Source organism: Adelges cooleyi, unplaced genomic scaffold (assembly GCF_023614345.1).
Source record: "Adelges cooleyi isolate 19-005CV unplaced genomic scaffold, UGA_ACOO_1.1 ACOO_flye_CR_arks_rails_tigmint_CR_PRNA_29, whole genome shotgun sequence".
NCBI lineage: Eukaryota > Metazoa > Arthropoda > Insecta > Hemiptera > Adelgidae > Adelges > Adelges cooleyi.
The window spans coordinates 120,881-144,336 of NW_026095959.1; the positions used below are offsets into that span (position 1 = coordinate 120,881).

Here is a 23,456-nt window from a genome sequence, read left to right on the forward strand (position 1 = left end):
AATTTCAACAAATCTACCTTAGTCCTTTTTTTATTTTTTCAAGGTCAAAAGCAATTTATAAAATGTGTCTGTTAACTTAAATTGGAAATAATACTCAAGTATAGTAATATACATAAATACTTTTTTTTTTTTTTTTTTTGTCTTTTCATTAATATTGTCATCAATGTTAATAGATTTAGATCAAAGACTTACAATATTATGTACCCATTTGCGATTACAAATATACAATTAGTATGTTACATTTTTTATACTATATTATACATTTAGTTTGTTTTGTGACGATTAGCATGTATATTACGGAGTACATATCATTCTGTATGTACTATAAAATATTAATTTGAACAATTACATAGTATACCGTTAAAACTACTCGTGTATGTTATTTATTATAAAGGCAATACACTATAACGTTATGTTAGTTTATACGGTATATATACTTAGAACACTCATTAAATATACTCGACTGCATTAAATGACATATGAACGTTAACCGATAATAATGTAAATAATATAAAATGGTGGCCCTGAAAAGGGCCGTTTTAAAGAACAGTAGGTAGGGTGCAAAGCGAACGGTCGTCGGGAATTAACCTCCGAATCCGTACAGAGTGCGGCCTTGGCGTTTCAGAGCGTAGACCACGTCCATGGCGGTGACGGTCTTCCTCTTGGCGTGCTCGGTGTAGGTGACGGCGTCGCGGATTACGTTTTCCAGGAACACCTTCAACACTCCGCGGGTCTCTTCGTAGATCAGGCCGGAGATACGTTTGACACCACCGCGGCGGGCTAACCGACGAATGGCCGGCTTGGTGATTCCTTGGATGTTGTCCCGGAGCACTTTACGATGACGTTTGGCGCCTCCTTTTCCCAAACCTTTTCCTCCTTTGCCGCGTCCGGTCATTGTTGCTGATTGTCGTTCGGAGAGCTGCGGTAGACTGAAGAAACAAATCGAATGATGCCCGGACAACGTTTTCGCGCCGTATTTATATGATCGGGCCGTCGCGCGGACCAATCACGGCGCGGTATCGCGCGAACCCCCTCTGTTTCGGCAGGTCGTTCCGTCGACCAATGAGAACTCGCGCCTATGATCCGAATTTGTATATATATACGAGCTCATTCGGTGTGCGGAGACATATTCGACCGTTTCGAGTTTTCACAGACAGTTTACGAACTACCGACATGGCCCGTACCAAGCAAACCGCCCGCAAATCTACCGGAGGCAAGGCTCCCAGGAAGCAGTTGGCCACCAAAGCCGCCCGCAAGAGCGCACCGGCGACCGGAGGAGTGAAGAAACCCCATCGTTACCGTCCCGGTACCGTGGCTCTCCGTGAAATCCGTCGTTACCAGAAGAGCACCGAGCTGTTGATCCGCAAATTGCCTTTCCAACGTTTGGTCCGTGAGATCGCCCAAGACTTCAAGACCGACTTGCGTTTCCAGAGCTCGGCCGTCATGGCTCTGCAAGAAGCCAGCGAAGCATACTTGGTCGGTCTGTTCGAAGACACCAACTTGTGCGCTATCCACGCCAAGCGCGTTACCATCATGCCCAAGGACATCCAGTTGGCTCGCCGTATTCGCGGAGAACGTGCTTAATCGTCTCAATACTCTACAAATCCTCTTTAAAACGGCCCTTTTCAGGGCCACTACATGCGTTACAATTATTTCTTTATTGACCTTACAGCGGGCGCCGCGCTGTTGGTAAAATGAATACAACAGTTTTGTACTTAATAGTTTTATTATTATCGACGGTCGTGGGTATCCCCCCGAGAATGTTGTTACTTACATTTTTAAATTAATGTTGAAAATTCCCAACGACCCGTTTTTATTGAAGTATTATTTATATTAAAAAAAAAAGCGGGTAAAAGAATAGGCGGTAGACACGGCGGTGGCGATGGACGACGAACGGGTCGGTGTAGCGTTAGGCACAGTGTGAAACGTATTTTTGGCGCGCGCGGGAAGTAGTCGGCGGCGACGGCGGCCGCGTTATAGTCGATATGAGTTTGTTAGGTTGTAGAACGCGGTGTGTAAAGGAATTATTATTTTCTATACTCTGCGCCATGAGAGAAGTAACCCGTTTCGCGCATCACGACTGTCCCGAGGCCCCATTTCCCCCACTTTGTGCCATTCGGTGTCGCGCTGAGGCGTGCATACAGCGCGAAACAGACGATATACAGAGTGATTGTGTATAGAGTATATTATTTATTATAATTTATAAATATTTATATTTATAAATTAACATAATTTATTATATTATTATTTTATTTATTATAATAATATAATATGTTATTATTATAACATATTTTTACAACCAGGTCAAGTGAGGTCAGAGGTTTTTGTGTACAGGCAAAGGAAAGCCGCGTCCCGACTTTTGGTGTACAGGCAAAGAAATGACGCATCCCAAACCTTCGTGTATAACCTAATTATATAAATTAAAACTAAAGAATATTTAAATTAAATATGAATTTAATATTTATTATAAAATATATAATATATTATTTATTATTATATTATTATTATAATAATAATATAATAATGTAATAATTCAACAGTAAACGCAAGCGCGTGGTTCAAAGACGTAAGACGTGAGTCTTATGACTTGTGACACACTGTATCGAGTTTACGTTATAATACACCCTATATATGCAGCGCCGCCGCCGACCGTGGGTGTGGCCTATCGGTGGCGATGCGCGGAATCGGACGCGTTTCGGTCGAGCAACGGGTTACTTCTCTCATGGCGCAGAGTATATCCGGTTTGTCCGACGGGAGGGATGGACGCGTTACTAAAAAAAAAAAATAAAAAACCCCGTAGATTGTGGCGCGTCGTTTAAAACTATATTATCTGAAAGTAGGTAGATACGGGCTCCGCACGTTTCCGCGGCACTGAATTTAAAACACACGGACAGTGATTTTAGGAAAATATGAAAAAACCCGTTTAATAAAATGTCCAAAACAAACGGTCTTTACCTACAAATTGCAATTTTTTTTACATACATATATAGCTAATTTAAGTGTTATCTATAGCTAATATTGTTTTCCCGTTTTTTTTCTAATTTGTGTAGTAATTTTATAAATTTTTAGTAATATAATGTGAATAAATTCGATGAATGTACAAATAAAACACACGTGTACAGACCAACGACAAACATAATAAATGATACAAAAGACGATAACGCACACGGCGTCAAAACAAAAGGCGGTCGTCGGTCGGTGATATTGTCTATACAAATTAAAAACCCCAGATATTAATAACTTAAATAGGGTACAACACTACGAATAATAATAATATTATAACGGGAGACGAGACCGTGTATCAAAATAATTTGGTGGCCCTGAAAAGGGCCGTTTTAAGTGGATATAGCGCGCGACTAATATCGAAACGCTTATTTGGAACTGGTGTACTTGGTCACGGCCTTGGTGCCTTCACTGACGGCGTGCTTGGCCAATTCACCGGGCAACAGCAGACGGACGGCGGTCTGGATCTCCCGGCTGGTGATGGTCGAACGCTTGTTGTAGTGGGCCAGACGGCTGGATTCGGCGGCGATGCGTTCGAAAATGTCGTTGACGAAGCTGTTCATGATGCTCATCGCCTTGGAGGAAACGCCGGTGTCGGGGTGGACTTGTTTCAACACCTTGTAGATGTAAATACCGTACGATTCTTTCCTCTTCGGCTTGCGCTTCTTGTCGGACTTGGTGATGTTTTTCTGCGCCTTGCCGGACTTCTTCATGGCCTTGCCTGCGGATTTACCTCCTGGTGCCATAGTGACTGCGGTTGTACACGGTTTGCGGGTCGTCGAAATAGTTGGCCGGTAGCTGGTGGACGAATGATGGTTCGAAAATCGTTTACGCTCATATTTATTACGCGTCGCGACTTGGTTTATCGAGTACGGTTTGTAAGAGTCGACGAAAAAACGACGAGTAAAAATAACACTTTGTGTTTAAAGGCGAACCCTACAATTTGCCGTTTTTTCATCGTCAACGTCCATGCATCGAAGAAAAACACGACGAGTATAAACAACACTTTGCATTGAACGTTTATATCTACAAAGTGTGGTTTTTCATCGTCGTTATTTTCAAACGTAGGCCAACATACAGACGCTTTTACGTCGTAAAAGTGTATAAATACCGATTTTGGCCCGTTTCGATCATCAGTATCGTCTGGATTTTCTCTCGTTTCACTACACGACAATCTACAATCGAGCATCATGACCGGACGCGGCAAAGGAGGAAAAGCAAAGAGCGGCAAATCGAAGACCCGGTCGTCCCGTGCCGGACTCCAGTTCCCGGTCGGTCGTATCCATCGTCTGTTGAGGAAGGGCAACTACGCCGAGCGCGTCGGTGCCGGCGCTCCCGTGTACCTGGCCGCCGTCATGGAGTACTTGGCCGCTGAAGTGTTGGAGTTGGCCGGTAACGCCGCCCGTGACAACAAGAAGACCCGTATCATCCCCAGACATTTGCAGTTGGCCATCAGGAACGACGAGGAGTTGAACAAACTGTTGTCCGGCGTCACCATCGCCCAAGGCGGTGTGTTGCCCAACATCCAAGCCGTCCTTTTGCCCAAGAAGACCGAAAAGAAAGCTTAAGAACGCGTCGTCGCCGTATTTATACATATTAAAACGGCCCTTTTCAGGGCCACCAAATATTAACTAGTTATACAACACTCTTGTTGTTTTCGGCATAGATGACGTGCGGCGTTGTGCTAAATATCGTTGTATTATTTTGTCAAGCCTTAGAAAATATAAGTATATTTAAAAAAAAATAATTGTAACATAGAATTTCAACAAATCTACCTTAGTCCTTTTTTTATTTTTTCAAGGTCAAAAGCAATTTATAAAATGTGTCTGTTAACTTAAATTGGAAATAATACTCAAGTATAGTAATATACATAAATACTTTTTTTTTTTTTTTTTTTGTCTTTTCATTAATATTGTCATCAATGTTAATAGATTTAGATCAAAGACTTACAATATTATGTACCCATTTGCGATTACAAATATACAATTAGTATGTTACATTTTTTATACTATATTATACATTTAGTTTGTTTTGTGACGATTAGCATGTATATTACGGAGTACATATCATTCTGTATGTACTATAAAATATTAATTTGAACAATTACATAGTATACCGTTAAAACTACTCGTGTATGTTATTTATTATAAAGGCAATACACTATAACGTTATGTTAGTTTATACGGTATATATACTTAGAACACTCATTAAATATACTCGACTGCATTAAATGACATATGAACGTTAACCGATAATAATGTAAATAATATAAAATGGTGGCCCTGAAAAGGGCCGTTTTAAAGAACAGTAGGTAGGGTGCAAAGCGAACGGTCGTCGGGAATTAACCTCCGAATCCGTACAGAGTGCGGCCTTGGCGTTTCAGAGCGTAGACCACGTCCATGGCGGTGACGGTCTTCCTCTTGGCGTGCTCGGTGTAGGTGACGGCGTCGCGGATTACGTTTTCCAGGAACACCTTCAACACTCCGCGGGTCTCTTCGTAGATCAGGCCGGAGATACGTTTGACACCACCGCGGCGGGCTAACCGACGAATGGCCGGCTTGGTGATTCCTTGGATGTTGTCCCGGAGCACTTTACGATGACGTTTGGCGCCTCCTTTTCCCAAACCTTTTCCTCCTTTGCCGCGTCCGGTCATTGTTGCTGATTGTCGTTCGGAGAGCTGCGGTAGACTGAAGAAACAAATCGAATGATGCCCGGACAACGTTTTCGCGCCGTATTTATATGATCGGGCCGTCGCGCGGACCAATCACGGCGCGGTATCGCGCGAACCCCCTCTGTTTCGGCAGGTCGTTCCGTCGACCAATGAGAACTCGCGCCTATGATCCGAATTTGTATATATATACGAGCTCATTCGGTGTGCGGAGACATATTCGACCGTTTCGAGTTTTCACAGACAGTTTACGAACTACCGACATGGCCCGTACCAAGCAAACCGCCCGCAAATCTACCGGAGGCAAGGCTCCCAGGAAGCAGTTGGCCACCAAAGCCGCCCGCAAGAGCGCACCGGCGACCGGAGGAGTGAAGAAACCCCATCGTTACCGTCCCGGTACCGTGGCTCTCCGTGAAATCCGTCGTTACCAGAAGAGCACCGAGCTGTTGATCCGCAAATTGCCTTTCCAACGTTTGGTCCGTGAGATCGCCCAAGACTTCAAGACCGACTTGCGTTTCCAGAGCTCGGCCGTCATGGCTCTGCAAGAAGCCAGCGAAGCATACTTGGTCGGTCTGTTCGAAGACACCAACTTGTGCGCTATCCACGCCAAGCGCGTTACCATCATGCCCAAGGACATCCAGTTGGCTCGCCGTATTCGCGGAGAACGTGCTTAATCGTCTCAATACTCTACAAATCCTCTTTAAAACGGCCCTTTTCAGGGCCACTACATGCGTTACAATTATTTCTTTATTGACCTTACAGCGGGCGCCGCGCTGTTGGTAAAATGAATACAACAGTTTTGTACTTAATAGTTTTATTATTATCGACGGTCGTGGGTATCCCCCGAGAATGTTGTTACTTACATTTTTAAATTAATGTTGAAAATTCCCAACGACCCGTTTTTATTGAAGTATTATTTATATTAAAAAAAAAAGCGGGTAAAAGAATAGGCGGTAGACACGGCGGTGGCGATGGACGACGAACGGGTCGGTGTAGCGTTAGGCACAGTGTGAAACGTATTTTTGGCGCGCGCGGGAAGTAGTCGGCGGCGACGGCGGCCGCGTTATAGTCGATATGAGTTTGTTAGGTTGTAGAACGCGGTGTGTAAAGGAATTATTATTTTCTATACTCTGCGCCATGAGAGAAGTAACCCGTTTCGCGCATCACGACTGTCCCGAGGCCCCATTTCCCCCACTTTGTGCCATTCGGTGTCGCGCTGAGGCGTGCATACAGCGCGAAACAGACGATATACAGAGTGATTGTGTATAGAGTATATTATTTATTATAATTTATAAATATTTATATTTATAAATTAACATAATTTATTATATTATTATTTTATTTATTATAATAATATAATATGTTATTATTATAACATATTTTTACAACCAGGTCAAGTGAGGTCAGAGGTTTTTGTGTACAGGCAAAGGAAAGCCGCGTCCCGACTTTTGGTGTACAGGCAAAGAAATGACGCATCCCAAACCTTCGTGTATAACCTAATTATATAAATTAAAACTAAAGAATATTTAAATTAAATATGAATTTAATATTTATTATAAAATATATAATATATTATTTATTATTATATTATTATTATAATAATAATATAATAATGTAATAATTCAACAGTAAACGCAAGCGCGTGGTTCAAAGACGTAAGACGTGAGTCTTATGACTTGTGACACACTGTATCGAGTTTACGTTATAATACACCCTATATATGCAGCGCCGCCGCCGACCGTGGGTGTGGCCTATCGGTGGCGATGCGCGGAATCGGACGCGTTTCGGTCGAGCAACGGGTTACTTCTCTCATGGCGCAGAGTATATCCGGTTTGTCCGACGGGAGGGATGGACGCGTTACTAAAAAAAAAAATAAAAAACCCCGTAGATTGTGGCGCGTCGTTTAAAACTATATTATCTGAAAGTAGGTAGATACGGGCTCCGCACGTTTCCGCGGCACTGAATTTAAAACACACGGACAGTGATTTTAGGAAAATATGAAAAAACCCGTTTAATAAAATGTCCAAAACAAACGGTCTTTACCTACAAATTGCAATTTTTTTTACATACATATATAGCTAATTTAAGTGTTATCTATAGCTAATATTGTTTTCCCGTTTTTTTTCTAATTTGTGTAGTAATTTTATAAATTTTTAGTAATATAATGTGAATAAATTCGATGAATGTACAAATAAAACACACGTGTACAGACCAACGACAAACATAATAAATGATACAAAAGACGATAACGCACACGGCGTCAAAACAAAAGGCGGTCGTCGGTCGGTGATATTGTCTATACAAATTAAAAACCCCAGATATTAATAACTTAAATAGGGTACAACACTACGAATAATAATAATATTATAACGGGAGACGAGACCGTGTATCAAAATAATTTGGTGGCCCTGAAAAGGGCCGTTTTAAGTGGATATAGCGCGCGACTAATATCGAAACGCTTATTTGGAACTGGTGTACTTGGTCACGGCCTTGGTGCCTTCACTGACGGCGTGCTTGGCCAATTCACCGGGCAACAGCAGACGGACGGCGGTCTGGATCTCCGGCTGGTGATGGTCGAACGCTTGTTGTAGTGGGCCAGACGGCTGGATTCGGCGGCGATGCGTTCGAAAATGTCGTTGACGAAGCTGTTCATGATGCTCATCGCCTTGGAGGAAACGCCGGTGTCGGGGTGGACTTGTTTCAACACCTTGTAGATGTAAATACCGTACGATTCTTTCCTCTTCGGCTTGCGCTTCTTGTCGGACTTGGTGATGTTTTTCTGCGCCTTGCCGGACTTCTTCATGGCCTTGCCTGCGGATTTACCTCCTGGTGCCATAGTGACTGCGGTTGTACACGGTTTGCGGGTCGTCGAAATAGTTGGCCGGTAGCTGGTGGACGAATGATGGTTCGAAAATCGTTTACGCTCATATTTATTACGCGTCGCGACTTGGTTTATCGAGTACGGTTTGTAAGAGTCGACGAAAAAACGACGAGTAAAAATAACACTTTGTGTTTAAAGGCGAACCCTACAATTTGCCGTTTTTTCATCGTCAACGTCCATGCATCGAAGAAAAACACGACGAGTATAAACAACACTTTGCATTGAACGTTTATATCTACAAAGTGTGGTTTTTCATCGTCGTTATTTTCAAACGTAGGCCAACATACAGACGCTTTTACGTCGTAAAAGTGTATAAATACCGATTTTGGCCCGTTTCGATCATCAGTATCGTCTGGATTTTCTCTCGTTTCACTACACGACAATCTACAATCGAGCATCATGACCGGACGCGGCAAAGGAGGAAAAGCAAAGAGCGGCAAATCGAAGACCCGGTCGTCCCGTGCCGGACTCCAGTTCCCGGTCGGTCGTATCCATCGTCTGTTGAGGAAGGGCAACTACGCCGAGCGCGTCGGTGCCGGCGCTCCCGTGTACCTGGCCGCCGTCATGGAGTACTTGGCCGCTGAAGTGTTGGAGTTGGCCGGTAACGCCGCCCGTGACAACAAGAAGACCCGTATCATCCCCAGACATTTGCAGTTGGCCATCAGGAACGACGAGGAGTTGAACAAACTGTTGTCCGGCGTCACCATCGCCCAAGGCGGTGTGTTGCCCAACATCCAAGCCGTCCTTTTGCCCAAGAAGACCGAAAAGAAAGCTTAAGAACGCGTCGTCGCCGTATTTATACATATTAAAACGGCCCTTTTCAGGGCCACCAAATATTAACTAGTTATACAACACTCTTGTTGTTTTCGGCATAGATGACGTGCGGCGTTGTGCTAAATATCGTTGTATTATTTTGTCAAGCCTTAGAAAATATAAGTATATTTAAAAAAAAATAATTGTAACATAGAATTTCAACAAATCTACCTTAGTCCTTTTTTTATTTTTTCAAGGTCAAAAGCAATTTATAAAATGTGTCTGTTAACTTAAATTGGAAATAATACTCAAGTATAGTAATATACATAAATACTTTTTTTTTTTTTTTTTTTGTCTTTTCATTAATATTGTCATCAATGTTAATAGATTTAGATCAAAGACTTACAATATTATGTACCCATTTGCGATTACAAATATACAATTAGTATGTTACATTTTTTATACTATATTATACATTTAGTTTGTTTTGTGACGATTAGCATGTATATTACGGAGTACATATCATTCTGTATGTACTATAAAATATTAATTTGAACAATTACATAGTATACCGTTAAAACTACTCGTGTATGTTATTTATTATAAAGGCAATACACTATAACGTTATGTTAGTTTATACGGTATATATACTTAGAACACTCATTAAATATACTCGACTGCATTAAATGACATATGAACGTTAACCGATAATAATGTAAATAATATAAAATGGTGGCCCTGAAAAGGCCGTTTTAAAGAACAGTAGGTAGGGTGCAAAGCGAACGGTCGTCGGGAATTAACCTCCGAATCCGTACAGAGTGCGGCCTTGGCGTTTCAGAGCGTAGACCACGTCCATGGCGGTGACGGTCTTCCTCTTGGCGTGCTCGGTGTAGGTGACGGCGTCGCGGATTACGTTTTCCAGGAACACCTTCAACACTCCGCGGGTCTCTTCGTAGATCAGGCCGGAGATACGTTTGACACCACCGCGGCGGGCTAACCGACGAATGGCCGGCTTGGTGATTCCTTGGATGTTGTCCCGGAGCACTTTACGATGACGTTTGGCGCCTCCTTTTCCCAAACCTTTTCCTCCTTTGCCGCGTCCGGTCATTGTTGCTGATTGTCGTTCGGAGAGCTGCGGTAGACTGAAGAAACAAATCGAATGATGCCCGGACAACGTTTTCGCGCCGTATTTATATGATCGGGCCGTCGCGCGGACCAATCACGGCGCGGTATCGCGCGAACCCCCTCTGTTTCGGCAGGTCGTTCCGTCGACCAATGAGAACTCGCGCCTATGATCCGAATTTGTATATATATACGAGCTCATTCGGTGTGCGGAGACATATTCGACCGTTTCGAGTTTTCACAGACAGTTTACGAACTACCGACATGGCCCGTACCAAGCAAACCGCCCGCAAATCTACCGGAGGCAAGGCTCCCAGGAAGCAGTTGGCCACCAAAGCCGCCCGCAAGAGCGCACCGGCGACCGGAGGAGTGAAGAAACCCCATCGTTACCGTCCCGGTACCGTGGCTCTCCGTGAAATCCGTCGTTACCAGAAGAGCACCGAGCTGTTGATCCGCAAATTGCCTTTCCAACGTTTGGTCCGTGAGATCGCCCAAGACTTCAAGACCGACTTGCGTTTCCAGAGCTCGGCCGTCATGGCTCTGCAAGAAGCCAGCGAAGCATACTTGGTCGGTCTGTTCGAAGACACCAACTTGTGCGCTATCCACGCCAAGCGCGTTACCATCATGCCCAAGGACATCCAGTTGGCTCGCCGTATTCGCGGAGAACGTGCTTAATCGTCTCAATACTCTACAAATCCTCTTTAAAACGGCCCTTTTCAGGGCCACTACATGCGTTACAATTATTTCTTTATTGACCTTACAGCGGGCGCCGCGCTGTTGGTAAAATGAATACAACAGTTTTGTACTTAATAGTTTTATTATTATCGACGGTCGTGGGTATCCCCCCGAGAATGTTGTTACTTACATTTTTAAATTAATGTTGAAAATTCCCAACGACCCGTTTTTATTGAAGTATTATTTATATTAAAAAAAAAAGCGGGTAAAAGAATAGGCGGTAGACACGGCGGTGGCGATGGACGACGAACGGGTCGGTGTAGCGTTAGGCACAGTGTGAAACGTATTTTTGGCGCGCGCGGGAAGTAGTCGGCGGCGACGGCGGCCGCGTTATAGTCGATATGAGTTTGTTAGGTTGTAGAACGCGGTGTGTAAAGGAATTATTATTTTCTATACTCTGCGCCATGAGAGAAGTAACCCGTTTCGCGCATCACGACTGTCCCGAGGCCCCATTTCCCCCACTTTGTGCCATTCGGTGTCGCGCTGAGGCGTGCATACAGCGCGAAACAGACGATATACAGAGTGATTGTGTATAGAGTATATTATTTATTATAATTTATAAATATTTATATTTATAAATTAACATAATTTATTATATTATTATTTTATTTATTATAATAATATAATATGTTATTATTATAACATATTTTTACAACCAGGTCAAGTGAGGTCAGAGGTTTTTGTGTACAGGCAAAGGAAAGCCGCGTCCCGACTTTTGGTGTACAGGCAAAGAAATGACGCATCCCAAACCTTCGTGTATAACCTAATTATATAAATTAAAACTAAAGAATATTTAAATTAAATATGAATTTAATATTTATTATAAAATATATAATATATTATTTATTATTATATTATTATTATAATAATAATATAATAATGTAATAATTCAACAGTAAACGCAAGCGCGTGGTTCAAAGACGTAAGACGTGAGTCTTATGACTTGTGACACACTGTATCGAGTTTACGTTATAATACACCCTATATATGCAGCGCCGCCGCCGACCGTGGGTGTGGCCTATCGGTGGCGATGCGCGGAATCGGACGCGTTTCGGTCGAGCAACGGGTTACTTCTCTCATGGCGCAGAGTATATCCGGTTTGTCCGACGGGAGGGATGGACGCGTTACTAAAAAAAAAAAATAAAAAACCCCGTAGATTGTGGCGCGTCGTTTAAAACTATATTATCTGAAAGTAGGTAGATACGGGCTCCGCACGTTTCCGCGGCACTGAATTTAAAACACACGGACAGTGATTTTAGGAAAATATGAAAAAACCCGTTTAATAAAATGTCCAAAACAAACGGTCTTTACCTACAAATTGCAATTTTTTTTACATACATATATAGCTAATTTAAGTGTTATCTATAGCTAATATTGTTTTCCCGTTTTTTTTCTAATTTGTGTAGTAATTTTATAAATTTTTAGTAATATAATGTGAATAAATTCGATGAATGTACAAATAAAACACACGTGTACAGACCAACGACAAACATAATAAATGATACAAAAGACGATAACGCACACGGCGTCAAAACAAAAGGCGGTCGTCGGTCGGTGATATTGTCTATACAAATTAAAAACCCCAGATATTAATAACTTAAATAGGGTACAACACTACGAATAATAATAATATTATAACGGGAGACGAGACCGTGTATCAAAATAATTTGGTGGCCCTGAAAAGGGCCGTTTTAAGTGGATATAGCGCGCGACTAATATCGAAACGCTTATTTGGAACTGGTGTACTTGGTCACGGCCTTGGTGCCTTCACTGACGGCGTGCTTGGCCAATTCACCGGGCAACAGCAGACGGACGGCGGTCTGGATCTCCCGGCTGGTGATGGTCGAACGCTTGTTGTAGTGGGCCAGACGGCTGGATTCGGCGGCGATGCGTTCGAAAATGTCGTTGACGAAGCTGTTCATGATGCTCATCGCCTTGGAGGAAACGCCGGTGTCGGGGTGGACTTGTTTCAACACCTTGTAGATGTAAATACCGTACGATTCTTTCCTCTTCGGCTTGCGCTTCTTGTCGGACTTGGTGATGTTTTTCTGCGCCTTGCCGGACTTCTTCATGGCCTTGCCTGCGGATTTACCTCCTGGTGCCATAGTGACTGCGGTTGTACACGGTTTGCGGGTCGTCGAAATAGTTGGCCGGTAGCTGGTGGACGAATGATGGTTCGAAAATCGTTTACGCTCATATTTATTACGCGTCGCGACTTGGTTTATCGAGTACGGTTTGTAAGAGTCGACGAAAAAACGACGAGTAAAAATAACACTTTGTGTTTAAAGGCGAACCCTACAATTTGCCGTTTTTTCATCGTCAACGTCCATGCATCGAAGAAAAACACGACGAGTATAAACAACACTTTGCATTGAACGTTTATATCTACAAAGTGTGGTTTTTCATCGTCGTTATTTTCAAACGTAGGCCAACATACAGACGCTTTTACGTCGTAAAAGTGTATAAATACCGATTTTGGCCCGTTTCGATCATCAGTATCGTCTGGATTTTCTCTCGTTTCACTACACGACAATCTACAATCGAGCATCATGACCGGACGCGGCAAAGGAGGAAAAGCAAAGAGCGGCAAATCGAAGACCCGGTCGTCCCGTGCCGGACTCCAGTTCCCGGTCGGTCGTATCCATCGTCTGTTGAGGAAGGGCAACTACGCCGAGCGCGTCGGTGCCGGCGCTCCCGTGTACCTGGCCGCCGTCATGGAGTACTTGGCCGCTGAAGTGTTGGAGTTGGCCGGTAACGCCGCCCGTGACAACAAGAAGACCCGTATCATCCCCAGACATTTGCAGTTGGCCATCAGGAACGACGAGGAGTTGAACAAACTGTTGTCCGGCGTCACCATCGCCCAAGGCGGTGTGTTGCCCAACATCCAAGCCGTCCTTTTGCCCAAGAAGACCGAAAAGAAAGCTTAAGAACGCGTCGTCGCCGTATTTATACATATTAAAACGGCCCTTTTCAGGGCCACCAAATATTAACTAGTTATACAACACTCTTGTTGTTTTCGGCATAGATGACGTGCGGCGTTGTGCTAAATATCGTTGTATTATTTTGTCAAGCCTTAGAAAATATAAGTATATTTAAAAAAAAATAATTGTAACATAGAATTTCAACAAATCTACCTTAGTCCTTTTTTTATTTTTTCAAGGTCAAAAGCAATTTATAAAATGTGTCTGTTAACTTAAATTGGAAATAATACTCAAGTATAGTAATATACATAAATACTTTTTTTTTTTTTTTTTTTTGTCTTTTCATTAATATTGTCATCAATGTTAATAGATTTAGATCAAAGACTTACAATATTATGTACCCATTTGCGATTACAAATATACAATTAGTATGTTACATTTTTTATACTATATTATACATTTAGTTTGTTTTGTGACGATTAGCATGTATATTACGGAGTACATATCATTCTGTATGTACTATAAAATATTAATTTGAACAATTACATAGTATACCGTTAAAACTACTCGTGTATGTTATTTATTATAAAGGCAATACACTATAACGTTATGTTAGTTTATACGGTATATATACTTAGAACACTCATTAAATATACTCGACTGCATTAAATGACATATGAACGTTAACCGATAATAATGTAAATAATATAAAATGGTGGCCCTGAAAAGGGCCGTTTTAAAGAACAGTAGGTAGGGTGCAAAGCGAACGGTCGTCGGGAATTAACCTCCGAATCCGTACAGAGTGCGGCCTTGGCGTTTCAGAGCGTAGACCACGTCCATGGCGGTGACGGTCTTCCTCTTGGCGTGCTCGGTGTAGGTGACGGCGTCGCGGATTACGTTTTCCAGGAACACCTTCAACACTCCGCGGGTCTCTTCGTAGATCAGGCCGGAGATACGTTTGACACCACCGCGGCGGGCTAACCGACGAATGGCCGGCTTGGTGATTCCTTGGATGTTGTCCCGGAGCACTTTACGATGACGTTTGGCGCCTCCTTTTCCCAAACCTTTTCCTCCTTTGCCGCGTCCGGTCATTGTTGCTGATTGTCGTTCGGAGAGCTGCGGTAGACTGAAGAAACAAATCGAATGATGCCCGGACAACGTTTTCGCGCCGTATTTATATGATCGGGCCGTCGCGCGGACCAATCACGGCGCGGTATCGCGCGAACCCCCTCTGTTTCGGCAGGTCGTTCCGTCGACCAATGAGAACTCGCGCCTATGATCCGAATTTGTATATATATACGAGCTCATTCGGTGTGCGGAGACATATTCGACCGTTTCGAGTTTTCACAGACAGTTTACGAACTACCGACATGGCCCGTACCAAGCAAACCGCCCGCAAATCTACCGGAGGCAAGGCTCCCAGGAAGCAGTTGGCCACCAAAGCCGCCCGCAAGAGCGCACCGGCGACCGGAGGAGTGAAGAAACCCCATCGTTACCGTCCCGGTACCGTGGCTCTCCGTGAAATCCGTCGTTACCAGAAGAGCACCGAGCTGTTGATCCGCAAATTGCCGTTCCAACGTTTGGTCCGTGAGATCGCCCAAGACTTCAAGACCGACTTGCGTTTCCAGAGCTCGGCCGTCATGGCTCTGCAAGAAGCCAGCGAAGCATACTTGGTCGGTCTGTTCGAAGACACCAACTTGTGCGCTATCCACGCCAAGCGTGTTACCATCATGCCCAAGGACATCCAGTTGGCTCGCCGTATTCGCGGAGAACGTGCTTAATCGTCTCAATACTCTACAAATCCTCTTTAAAACGGCCCTTTTCAGGGCCACTACATGCGTTACAATTATTTCTTTATTGACCTTACAGCGGGCGCCGCGCTGTTGGTAAAATGAATACAACAGTTTTGTACTTAATAGTTTTATTATTATCGACGGTCGTGGGTATCCCCCGAGAATGTTGTTACTTACATTTTTAAATTAATGTTGAAAATTCCCAACGACCCGTTTTTATTGAAGTATTATTTATATTAAAAAAAAAAGCGGGTAAAAGAATAGGCGGTAGACACGGCGGTGGCGATGGACGACGAACGGGTCGGTGTAGCGTTAGGCACAGTGTGAAACGTATTTTTGGCGCGCGCGGGAAGTAGTCGGCGGCGACGGCGGCCGCGTTATAGTCGATATGAGTTTGTTAGGTTGTAGAACGCGGTGTGTAAAGGAATTATTATTTTCTATACTCTGCGCCATGAGAGAAGTAACCCGTTTCGCGCATCACGACTGTCCCGAGGCCCCATTTCCCCCACTTTGTGCCATTCGGTGTCGCGCTGAGGCGTGCATACAGCGCGAAACAGACGATATACAGAGTGATTGTGTATAGAGTATATTATTTATTATAATTTATAAATATTTATATTTATAAATTAACATAATTTATTATATTATTATTTTATTTATTATAATAATATAATATGTTATTATTATAACATATTTTTACAACCAGGTCAAGTGAGGTCAGAGGTTTTTGTGTACAGGCAAAGGAAAGCCGCGTCCCGACTTTTGGTGTACAGGCAAAGAAATGACGCATCCCAAACCTTCGTGTATAACCTAATTATATAAATTAAAACTAAAGAATATTTAAATTAAATATGAATTTAATATTTATTATAAAATATATAATATATTATTTATTATTATATTATTATTATAATAATAATATAATCATAATAATAAAATGTCAATTCAAATAGCCGACGTCCCGCCAGTCGCCTAATCGTCTCTTCCATGGGATTCGTATAATACATCTGGCTCATAGACAAGCATAAAGGCGGCTTGGGCAGCGCGTGGCGTTGGCGCGCGTTTTTATCATGTCACGACGTTATCGTATCAAATAATAACGGTGACGGCGTGTGTTGTTTTTTTTGCCGAGTTTGTACTTTCCTTAAATTAAATTAAACGTAAAATTATTATTATTATTATTAATTACACTGTTGTTCATTATCATACGTGGTTTTTTATTCAATAGTGTTTCCCGGTGTGTCAAACGTTATCATATATATAATAATGAAAATTAAAAACGGCGAACGGCGTGTTTTGTTTTTTTTGGTGAATTTTTGTCTTTGTAGTTTGTTATATTACATACATATAATTATATATTAAACGTATAATAGTTATTATTGATTACATATTTGTCCGTAATTCGCTCACGGTTTTCGTTCAAGAGAAATCGACGTGTTTCCCGGTGAGCAAACATTATCTATTAATATGCGTCGTTGGATGTCGGTACGTTTTTTAGATTTAGAATATATATAATAATATATAGTATAGTAGTATATTACATTTCGCTTAAACCAAATTATCAAATTAATTAGATGTACAAAATTCTTATCTTTTTCAAACCGCTGTGTGTGGTGATAACGATACATTTCATATTTTTTGTTGAAAAATTTGTTGACTACTATTTATTTTCAACTAAATAACTTACTGACTTATTTTATATATATGTAAATTATTTGTTTTAGGCCAATACTATAGTGAAATCATAACCGACGCTTGTCCGTTTAGAAGATTGATTGCTACTTCTATCTACTCTGTCTTTAATTAATACAATAAGTAGTTATTATTGTTACCATTGGTTACAGACTGTTATCCTATGCCGTCACCGATTAATTTGCCTGCGGCCAACAGAAAACTTACACCGTAGAAGTTCATTTTTTGTTATTTATGAAGTATTTTTTAATAATTAGTGCCTATCTAATCTCTATACTCAACCCTAATTTAAATTGACAGTTTTTTTTCATTATACAGTGTCTTAACCGACTTCTCTTAACGCTTTAGTTTCTTAACGTGCACACACATACGATACTAATGTACAAATAATTAAGACATTAATTATTTCAAAATTTTTTGTTAAAGCTGTACAATTATGATCACTACATAGAATAAAAATTATTTTAGTTTTTGTATATATTTTTTTTTAATGATATATTATTTCACGTTAAATTGGCATTATTTGAATATATTTTAATTATTTCATTTAGTAGGATGATTTACCTATATAAATATGTATGATCACTATCGAGTACTATCACTAACCGTTTGGGGTTTTTAAAATTGTTTTTTGACTTAATTTGTGGTTTTAATATTTTAACTTTGGAAAATTCATACATTGTAGGTAAGCTATGTGGAAATCAACAATTCAAGCTAAGAAAAATCTAATAATTGTCATTAAAGTTAAAAATATAGTTTGTATTCTTTGAAATTGACAAACATATAACTTTATTTTTTTAAATCATGTATCTGATTTCACTTTCCAGATAATTTTTTTTTTAGGAAGTATTATTGTAAATTATTTAGTAGAAAAACATTTATTTACTTATCTAAAAATAACATAATACATGGATTAATTAAAAAAAAGTTTATTGTTGTTAAAATAATAATATATATATATAATGAAAAATATTTTTTTAAATAATAATAATAGTATATTTGATGCACTGAATAAAAATTGTTCAGATCTAAAAACAATCGATTTTTAGTTTTATACACCTGGGGCTACTTTTGTGTGCTTAAAATTTATATACATTATTGACATAAAATATCTATGTGTTCATTCCGCTCTAATAAGAAATAACTATATCACATGATCTAATTTATTTTAATCACATTATACATAGCAACATCTTTGCTATTGTAATCATTCCAGTTTTTACTCCCTGGCTTTATAATACTTATTTAACCAACGAATAAATGCATTTTTACACAGTCTTATTATAAAAAATTATAGGTATGTTTTTTAAAAGCATCAGCAAAAGTCCCTATATCATCTTTTTAAATTCTTAAAACAGTTGTCTTTAGATAATTTTAGCGTTCAACATTTTGTGTTCTTAGACCGTTTTTATGAGTAGTAATCAAAAATCAAAAAAATTGTCTGAACATTTATTTTTACTAACTATTTAATGTTAATTTTTTATATTATATGTATGTATATATATTTTGTTTTTTTTTGAGCTGCTGTTGATATAGCTTGAACTAAATTAGATACTTATTAATATTGACTATTTTGGTTTTTTTTGTGGTGTGATTTCAGACATAGGGCATAATTAAAACATAAAAATAATCATTTTATTTCATTTTAACATTTTGAAGCATGGTGGTATAAGTAATTTACTACTTTTTCAAAAAACAGCCTACTCTCGCACAGTGGTATATATTTATTACCACCTTCATAATCATGTTCAGAGAAAATCGGAGAAAAAAATGCTGTGCTTCAAAGGGTTAAAATTTATATTGAAATTCAACATTTAATTTACTATTTTATTATTTATAGAAGTATAATTATAAGTATTCGCTCCACCCTAAAAAAGTATAGTAAATCTATAGATTTTGCTATATTTTTTTAAATTGATACTACATAATAAAAAATAAAATTATTTTAAAATTTTTGATTATTATCATTTAGTAGGATGAATTGTTGGTTAGCCATCTAAAAATATATCAACATATGGATTTATATACCTTTCATGGTTTACTTAAAAAAGTATTAATGTATATATCAATTTATCTATTATGTATAAAATATGTCTGGATAAGTATCAAATAATTTAGGTATTTTATGCACTGAATATTATTATTATTATCATTTTGTACTCTGACCGTTTTTATAATCACCGCCGGACACTCGAATAATCAAAAATATTTGCTACAAATTATTTCAGACATTTCATTTATGTTTTGTACTCTTGAGTTCCCAAGTAACCGTCACACAAACATATCATTCTTCCACACTTTTAAACTTCTAATAACCAACAAACGTCAGACCTTAAGTATCAAAGTACCTTTAGCATTAAAGGTCCAGATCCAAAAACTAAAAGATTTGCATCGAGACATTTCAATTAACCTCTCTTTGGACATTTTTATAAGCTCTGCCAAATAGTCGATCGATAATAATGTATTTATCACTCTTCACTTCTTTCCCTTTTAAGTTTTAATATAATCTAGACATTTCATTCATGTGATTTACTCTTGAATTCTTAAACACTTATGAACTTCTGTTAAACCACCAGACCTTTAATATACATATTTAATGCATTATGCTGTTGGTTACATTCTAAACGTACAGTACGTCATTACCGAATAATGGCATAGACGGTGATTTCTGAACAAATAAGGATTTTAATTCAACCAATATCTAGACATATAACGTATACGTTTGAAAAAGTTTTGTTGCAAATAGGAACACCATATCAGACATATACAGACTGACCTCTAAACATTTTTTTCTATTTTGAACCATAGCTATTACCAAGCCCGTGAAGTAAACAACACCTCAAACAATTCAAATTAAAAAAAAAAAAAAAATTGTCCTTTAAGCAAGTAGCACACTCGCTTTAGTAGTAGGACGTTTCTGATCTGACAGATAGCTAGACTTGCACTACAGTTAACCGGTACTTAGCTTGCAAAACACTTTTTCGAAACTAAGTATGAACTATGATTACTAGATAAAGGTACGATGAATTATAACGGTATACTTTAAAACGTAGTGAGCTGACTCGGCCCCTCGGAACCGCTGTGTACAGACATATAACATACTACGTTTAAACAAATTTTGTTTCACAAAGGCAAACCTTAACAGACATTTAGCTGACTGTCCTCTAGACATTTTTATCTGTTTTCAACTCATAAAGTTAAGCGGAATGACACCGGCCTATATTGATGACGTGGTCTATAATATAACAACTTTTACCAAAGACAATTTCCATTATACACTTTTTCCCAATGGCCAGCTTCTTATCAAGCCTCTTTAACTTTTTAAAATTTTAATTTAAACTTAATTTTAAACCTGTTACCTCCTCATAGACTGTAGCCTACAAACCTAGGATATTTTTAGTTGGCGGAGCGAAGCGACGGCGCCGAGCGAGCGAATGCTAAAACACTCGGAGACCTGCCGTCCTTATTAGTTTTCAATACGAATTCCGCCTGCTGATAAGGAACTGGACATTGGTAGTTCATAAAAATTGGTAAAAGTGGTAACAACCCAAGTAAGCAACACCGGACACTTGATATTTATTAACCGTCTAACTTCTAGACTAGTCTTTTCAATTTAAAATTTAAAAAAATTACAGATACATAGCTAGACTTATTATTATAACATATTTTTACAACCAGGTCAAGTGAGGTCAGAGGTTTTTGTGTACAGGCAAAGGAAAGCCGCGTCCCGACTTTTGGTGTACAGGCAAAGAAATGACGCATCCCAAACCTTCGTGTATAACCTAATTATATAAATTAAAACTAAAGAATATTTAAATTAAATATGAATTTAATATTTATTATAAAATATATAATATATTATTTATTATTATATTATTATTATAATAATAATATAATAATGTAATAATTCAACAGTAAACGCAAGCGCGTGGTTCAAAGACGTAAGACGTGAGTCTTATGACTTGTGACACACTGTATCGAGTTTACGTTATAATACACCCTATATATGCAGCGCCGCCGCCGACCGTGGGTGTGGCCTATCGGTGGCGATGCGCGGAATCGGACGCGTTTCGGTCGAGCAACGGGTTACTTCTCTCATGGCGCAGAGTATATCCGGTTTGTCCGACGGGAGGGATGGACGCGTTACTAAAAAAAAAAAATAAAAAACCCCGTAGATTGTGGCGCGTCGTTTAAAACTATATTATCTGAAAGTAGGTAGATACGGGCTCCGCACGTTTCCGCGGCACTGAATTTAAAACACACGGACAGTGACGATATCAATAGGTTCTGATAAGTTTGTGAAAACTGAAAACTAAATAATATAACAATTAATAATATATCACTTGCTAATGTGAAATGGCCATTGTTCGGCTGGTGTTTGTATTTTGTGTATCGAATAGCCTATGTACAATTAACTATAAAAGTCAACTTTTTTTGAAATTTTGGGTAAATATGAAAAAACCCGTTTAATAAAATGTCCAAAACAAACAGTCTTTACCTACAAATTGCAATTGTTTTTTTGTTAAATCAGTTTTCCAACCACGTTTAAAATGAAAAATTAATAAGGCACTCGAACGTGAGTAAACGAAAAGTTTTTGATTCGAGTAGATTATTTCTGGAGTAAAAAAAAAACACGATTTTATTCATAAAATAAATTTTGTACTTTTAATTTTACAATAATAAATTAGCATTTTCGTTTAATAAAATGAGAAATAAACGTTTCCGACTTTAATATTAAAATACAATATGTAATACCTATGTGAAACCCGTTATGTTGATAATACGTTTTTATTTGACAAACGGTCCAATATTACATGCCTCATGGCAATTACTGCAGACAATAACTTTTGGGAATGGGCCTACACATAAAGTATATGTTTATCAGGTAAAAAATGGGTTATGGAAATTTATTTCAAGACAAAATAAACCAAAACGTTATCATAAAACTTAAAAATAAAAACACCGATATTAATTTTTTGAAACGTAATCGGTTTTGTAAACGGGCTACTCGTTGTGCATACATTGTGCTGCCTCGTCACTTTGGATGAAACCGTCATAATATGGACCCCCGACGATCACGGGCGAGTCTAGATATTTAACAATACTACTATTGAGCAAACGTAGTAAATCAGTCTTGGACTTTCAAAAATATATAAAATAAATTTAAACAAATGTAAAGACGTCATAATCGCGACGGTTTACTCGTTCGAATCGGTTAACGATTTAATTAAAATAGAGTCGAGCGTTTGGCAGTCTTATTTTTAATAGAAATCGGGGCAGCTTTAATAGCCGAATAGGTAATATATTTTTACAATGACAATTTAAATTGTTTTTACTATTTTCGGTGTAATCTTAAGTCGATTCGGTCGGTGTTGCCGCCGTCAAAATATCGCATAGAGTTTTGATGATAACTACGCGACACGTAAAACTACGGAAAACTCGACCGACCGACGGATTTGCTATAACGTTGGCTCTAAGGAGAACGAGATTTGTCGCCGTTGCGTGATTTTCGAGTGGAAAAAACGAGATAAAACGGAACGGGATCACGTCAAAACGGAAAATTCGATTCCGTAAACGTTTACTAGTCGGTATGGCGGCGAGTATATAGACGGCGTGATGGCCAAACGCGAGTTATACACACCGTTCCTGTTTATTTTACCAGAGTACCAGAGTCTATTTCAAACCGCTTCACCATGACCGACACCGCAGTCGCCGCACCAGCACCAGCCGCCTCGTCGCCGGCCCAGGCCAAGTCGCCGAAAAAGAAGTCCGCCGCTCAAGTGGACCGAACGCCAAAAATTAAGATACCGCCAATCATAGTTCAAGGCTCCGCCTGGAGGACCGTGGCGAAAAAACTAATGACTTCAATGCCCGAAGATGCCGTGGAT

The 23,456-nt window shown here is 39.6% G+C and overlaps 11 protein-coding genes and 1 pseudogene across 11 annotated transcripts; 6 read left to right on the forward strand and 6 right to left on the reverse strand.

The window, feature by feature from the left end:
- The first annotated feature begins 1,165 nt into the window (after positions 1-1,165).
- LOC126837753 (uncharacterized) lies at positions 1,166-6,376 on the forward strand. The gene is made up of 3 exons (XM_050571701.1): positions 1,166-1,576; positions 4,141-4,512; positions 5,915-6,376. Exons 1-3 carry the CDS (start codon positions 1,174-1,176, stop codon positions 6,343-6,345), a joined length of 1,206 nt encoding a protein of 401 aa, XP_050427658.1. The 5' UTR covers positions 1,166-1,173; the 3' UTR covers positions 6,346-6,376.
- LOC126837725 (histone H2B) lies at positions 3,252-3,831 on the reverse strand. The gene has a single exon (XM_050571672.1). It carries the CDS (start codon positions 3,747-3,749, stop codon positions 3,372-3,374), a length of 378 nt encoding a protein of 125 aa, XP_050427629.1. The 5' UTR covers positions 3,750-3,831; the 3' UTR covers positions 3,252-3,371.
- LOC126837743 (histone H2A-like) lies at positions 4,156-4,734 on the forward strand. Its single transcript, XM_050571690.1, has one exon. It carries the CDS (start codon positions 4,194-4,196, stop codon positions 4,569-4,571), a length of 378 nt encoding a protein of 125 aa, XP_050427647.1. The 5' UTR covers positions 4,156-4,193; the 3' UTR covers positions 4,572-4,734.
- LOC126837750 (histone H4) lies at positions 5,250-5,695 on the reverse strand. Its single transcript, XM_050571698.1, has one exon. The coding sequence runs from the start codon at positions 5,654-5,656 to the stop codon at positions 5,345-5,347; it is 312 nt and encodes a 103-aa protein (XP_050427655.1). The 5' UTR covers positions 5,657-5,695; the 3' UTR covers positions 5,250-5,344.
- A 1,645-nt stretch (positions 6,377-8,021) lies between the features above and the next one.
- Positions 8,022-8,589, reverse strand: LOC126837732 (histone H2B-like; annotated as a pseudogene).
- A 324-nt stretch (positions 8,590-8,913) lies between these two features.
- On the forward strand, positions 8,914-9,492 carry LOC126837744 (histone H2A-like). The gene has a single exon (XM_050571691.1). It carries the CDS (start codon positions 8,952-8,954, stop codon positions 9,327-9,329), a length of 378 nt encoding a protein of 125 aa, XP_050427648.1. The 5' UTR covers positions 8,914-8,951; the 3' UTR covers positions 9,330-9,492.
- A 609-nt stretch (positions 9,493-10,101) lies between these two features.
- Positions 10,102-10,413, reverse strand: LOC126837754 (histone H4). The gene has a single exon (XM_050571702.1). The coding sequence runs from the start codon at positions 10,411-10,413 to the stop codon at positions 10,102-10,104; it is 312 nt and encodes a 103-aa protein (XP_050427659.1).
- Positions 10,414-10,683: 270 nt separating this feature from the next.
- LOC126837716 (histone H3) lies at positions 10,684-11,133 on the forward strand. Its single transcript, XM_050571663.1, has one exon. It carries the CDS (start codon positions 10,692-10,694, stop codon positions 11,100-11,102), a length of 411 nt encoding a protein of 136 aa, XP_050427620.1. The 5' UTR covers positions 10,684-10,691; the 3' UTR covers positions 11,103-11,133.
- Positions 11,134-12,783: 1,650 nt separating this feature from the next.
- On the reverse strand, positions 12,784-13,344 carry LOC126837728 (histone H2B). The gene has a single exon (XM_050571675.1). It carries the CDS (start codon positions 13,265-13,267, stop codon positions 12,890-12,892), a length of 378 nt encoding a protein of 125 aa, XP_050427632.1. The 5' UTR covers positions 13,268-13,344; the 3' UTR covers positions 12,784-12,889.
- A 329-nt stretch (positions 13,345-13,673) lies between these two features.
- On the forward strand, positions 13,674-14,252 carry LOC126837745 (histone H2A-like). Its single transcript, XM_050571692.1, has one exon. It carries the CDS (start codon positions 13,712-13,714, stop codon positions 14,087-14,089), a length of 378 nt encoding a protein of 125 aa, XP_050427649.1. The 5' UTR covers positions 13,674-13,711; the 3' UTR covers positions 14,090-14,252.
- Positions 14,253-14,863: 611 nt separating this feature from the next.
- On the reverse strand, positions 14,864-15,175 carry LOC126837755 (histone H4). The gene has a single exon (XM_050571703.1). It carries the CDS (start codon positions 15,173-15,175, stop codon positions 14,864-14,866), a length of 312 nt encoding a protein of 103 aa, XP_050427660.1.
- A 270-nt stretch (positions 15,176-15,445) lies between these two features.
- Positions 15,446-15,918, forward strand: LOC126837711 (histone H3). The gene has a single exon (XM_050571657.1). It carries the CDS (start codon positions 15,454-15,456, stop codon positions 15,862-15,864), a length of 411 nt encoding a protein of 136 aa, XP_050427614.1. The 5' UTR covers positions 15,446-15,453; the 3' UTR covers positions 15,865-15,918.
- The last annotated feature ends 7,538 nt before the right edge of the window (positions 15,919-23,456 follow it).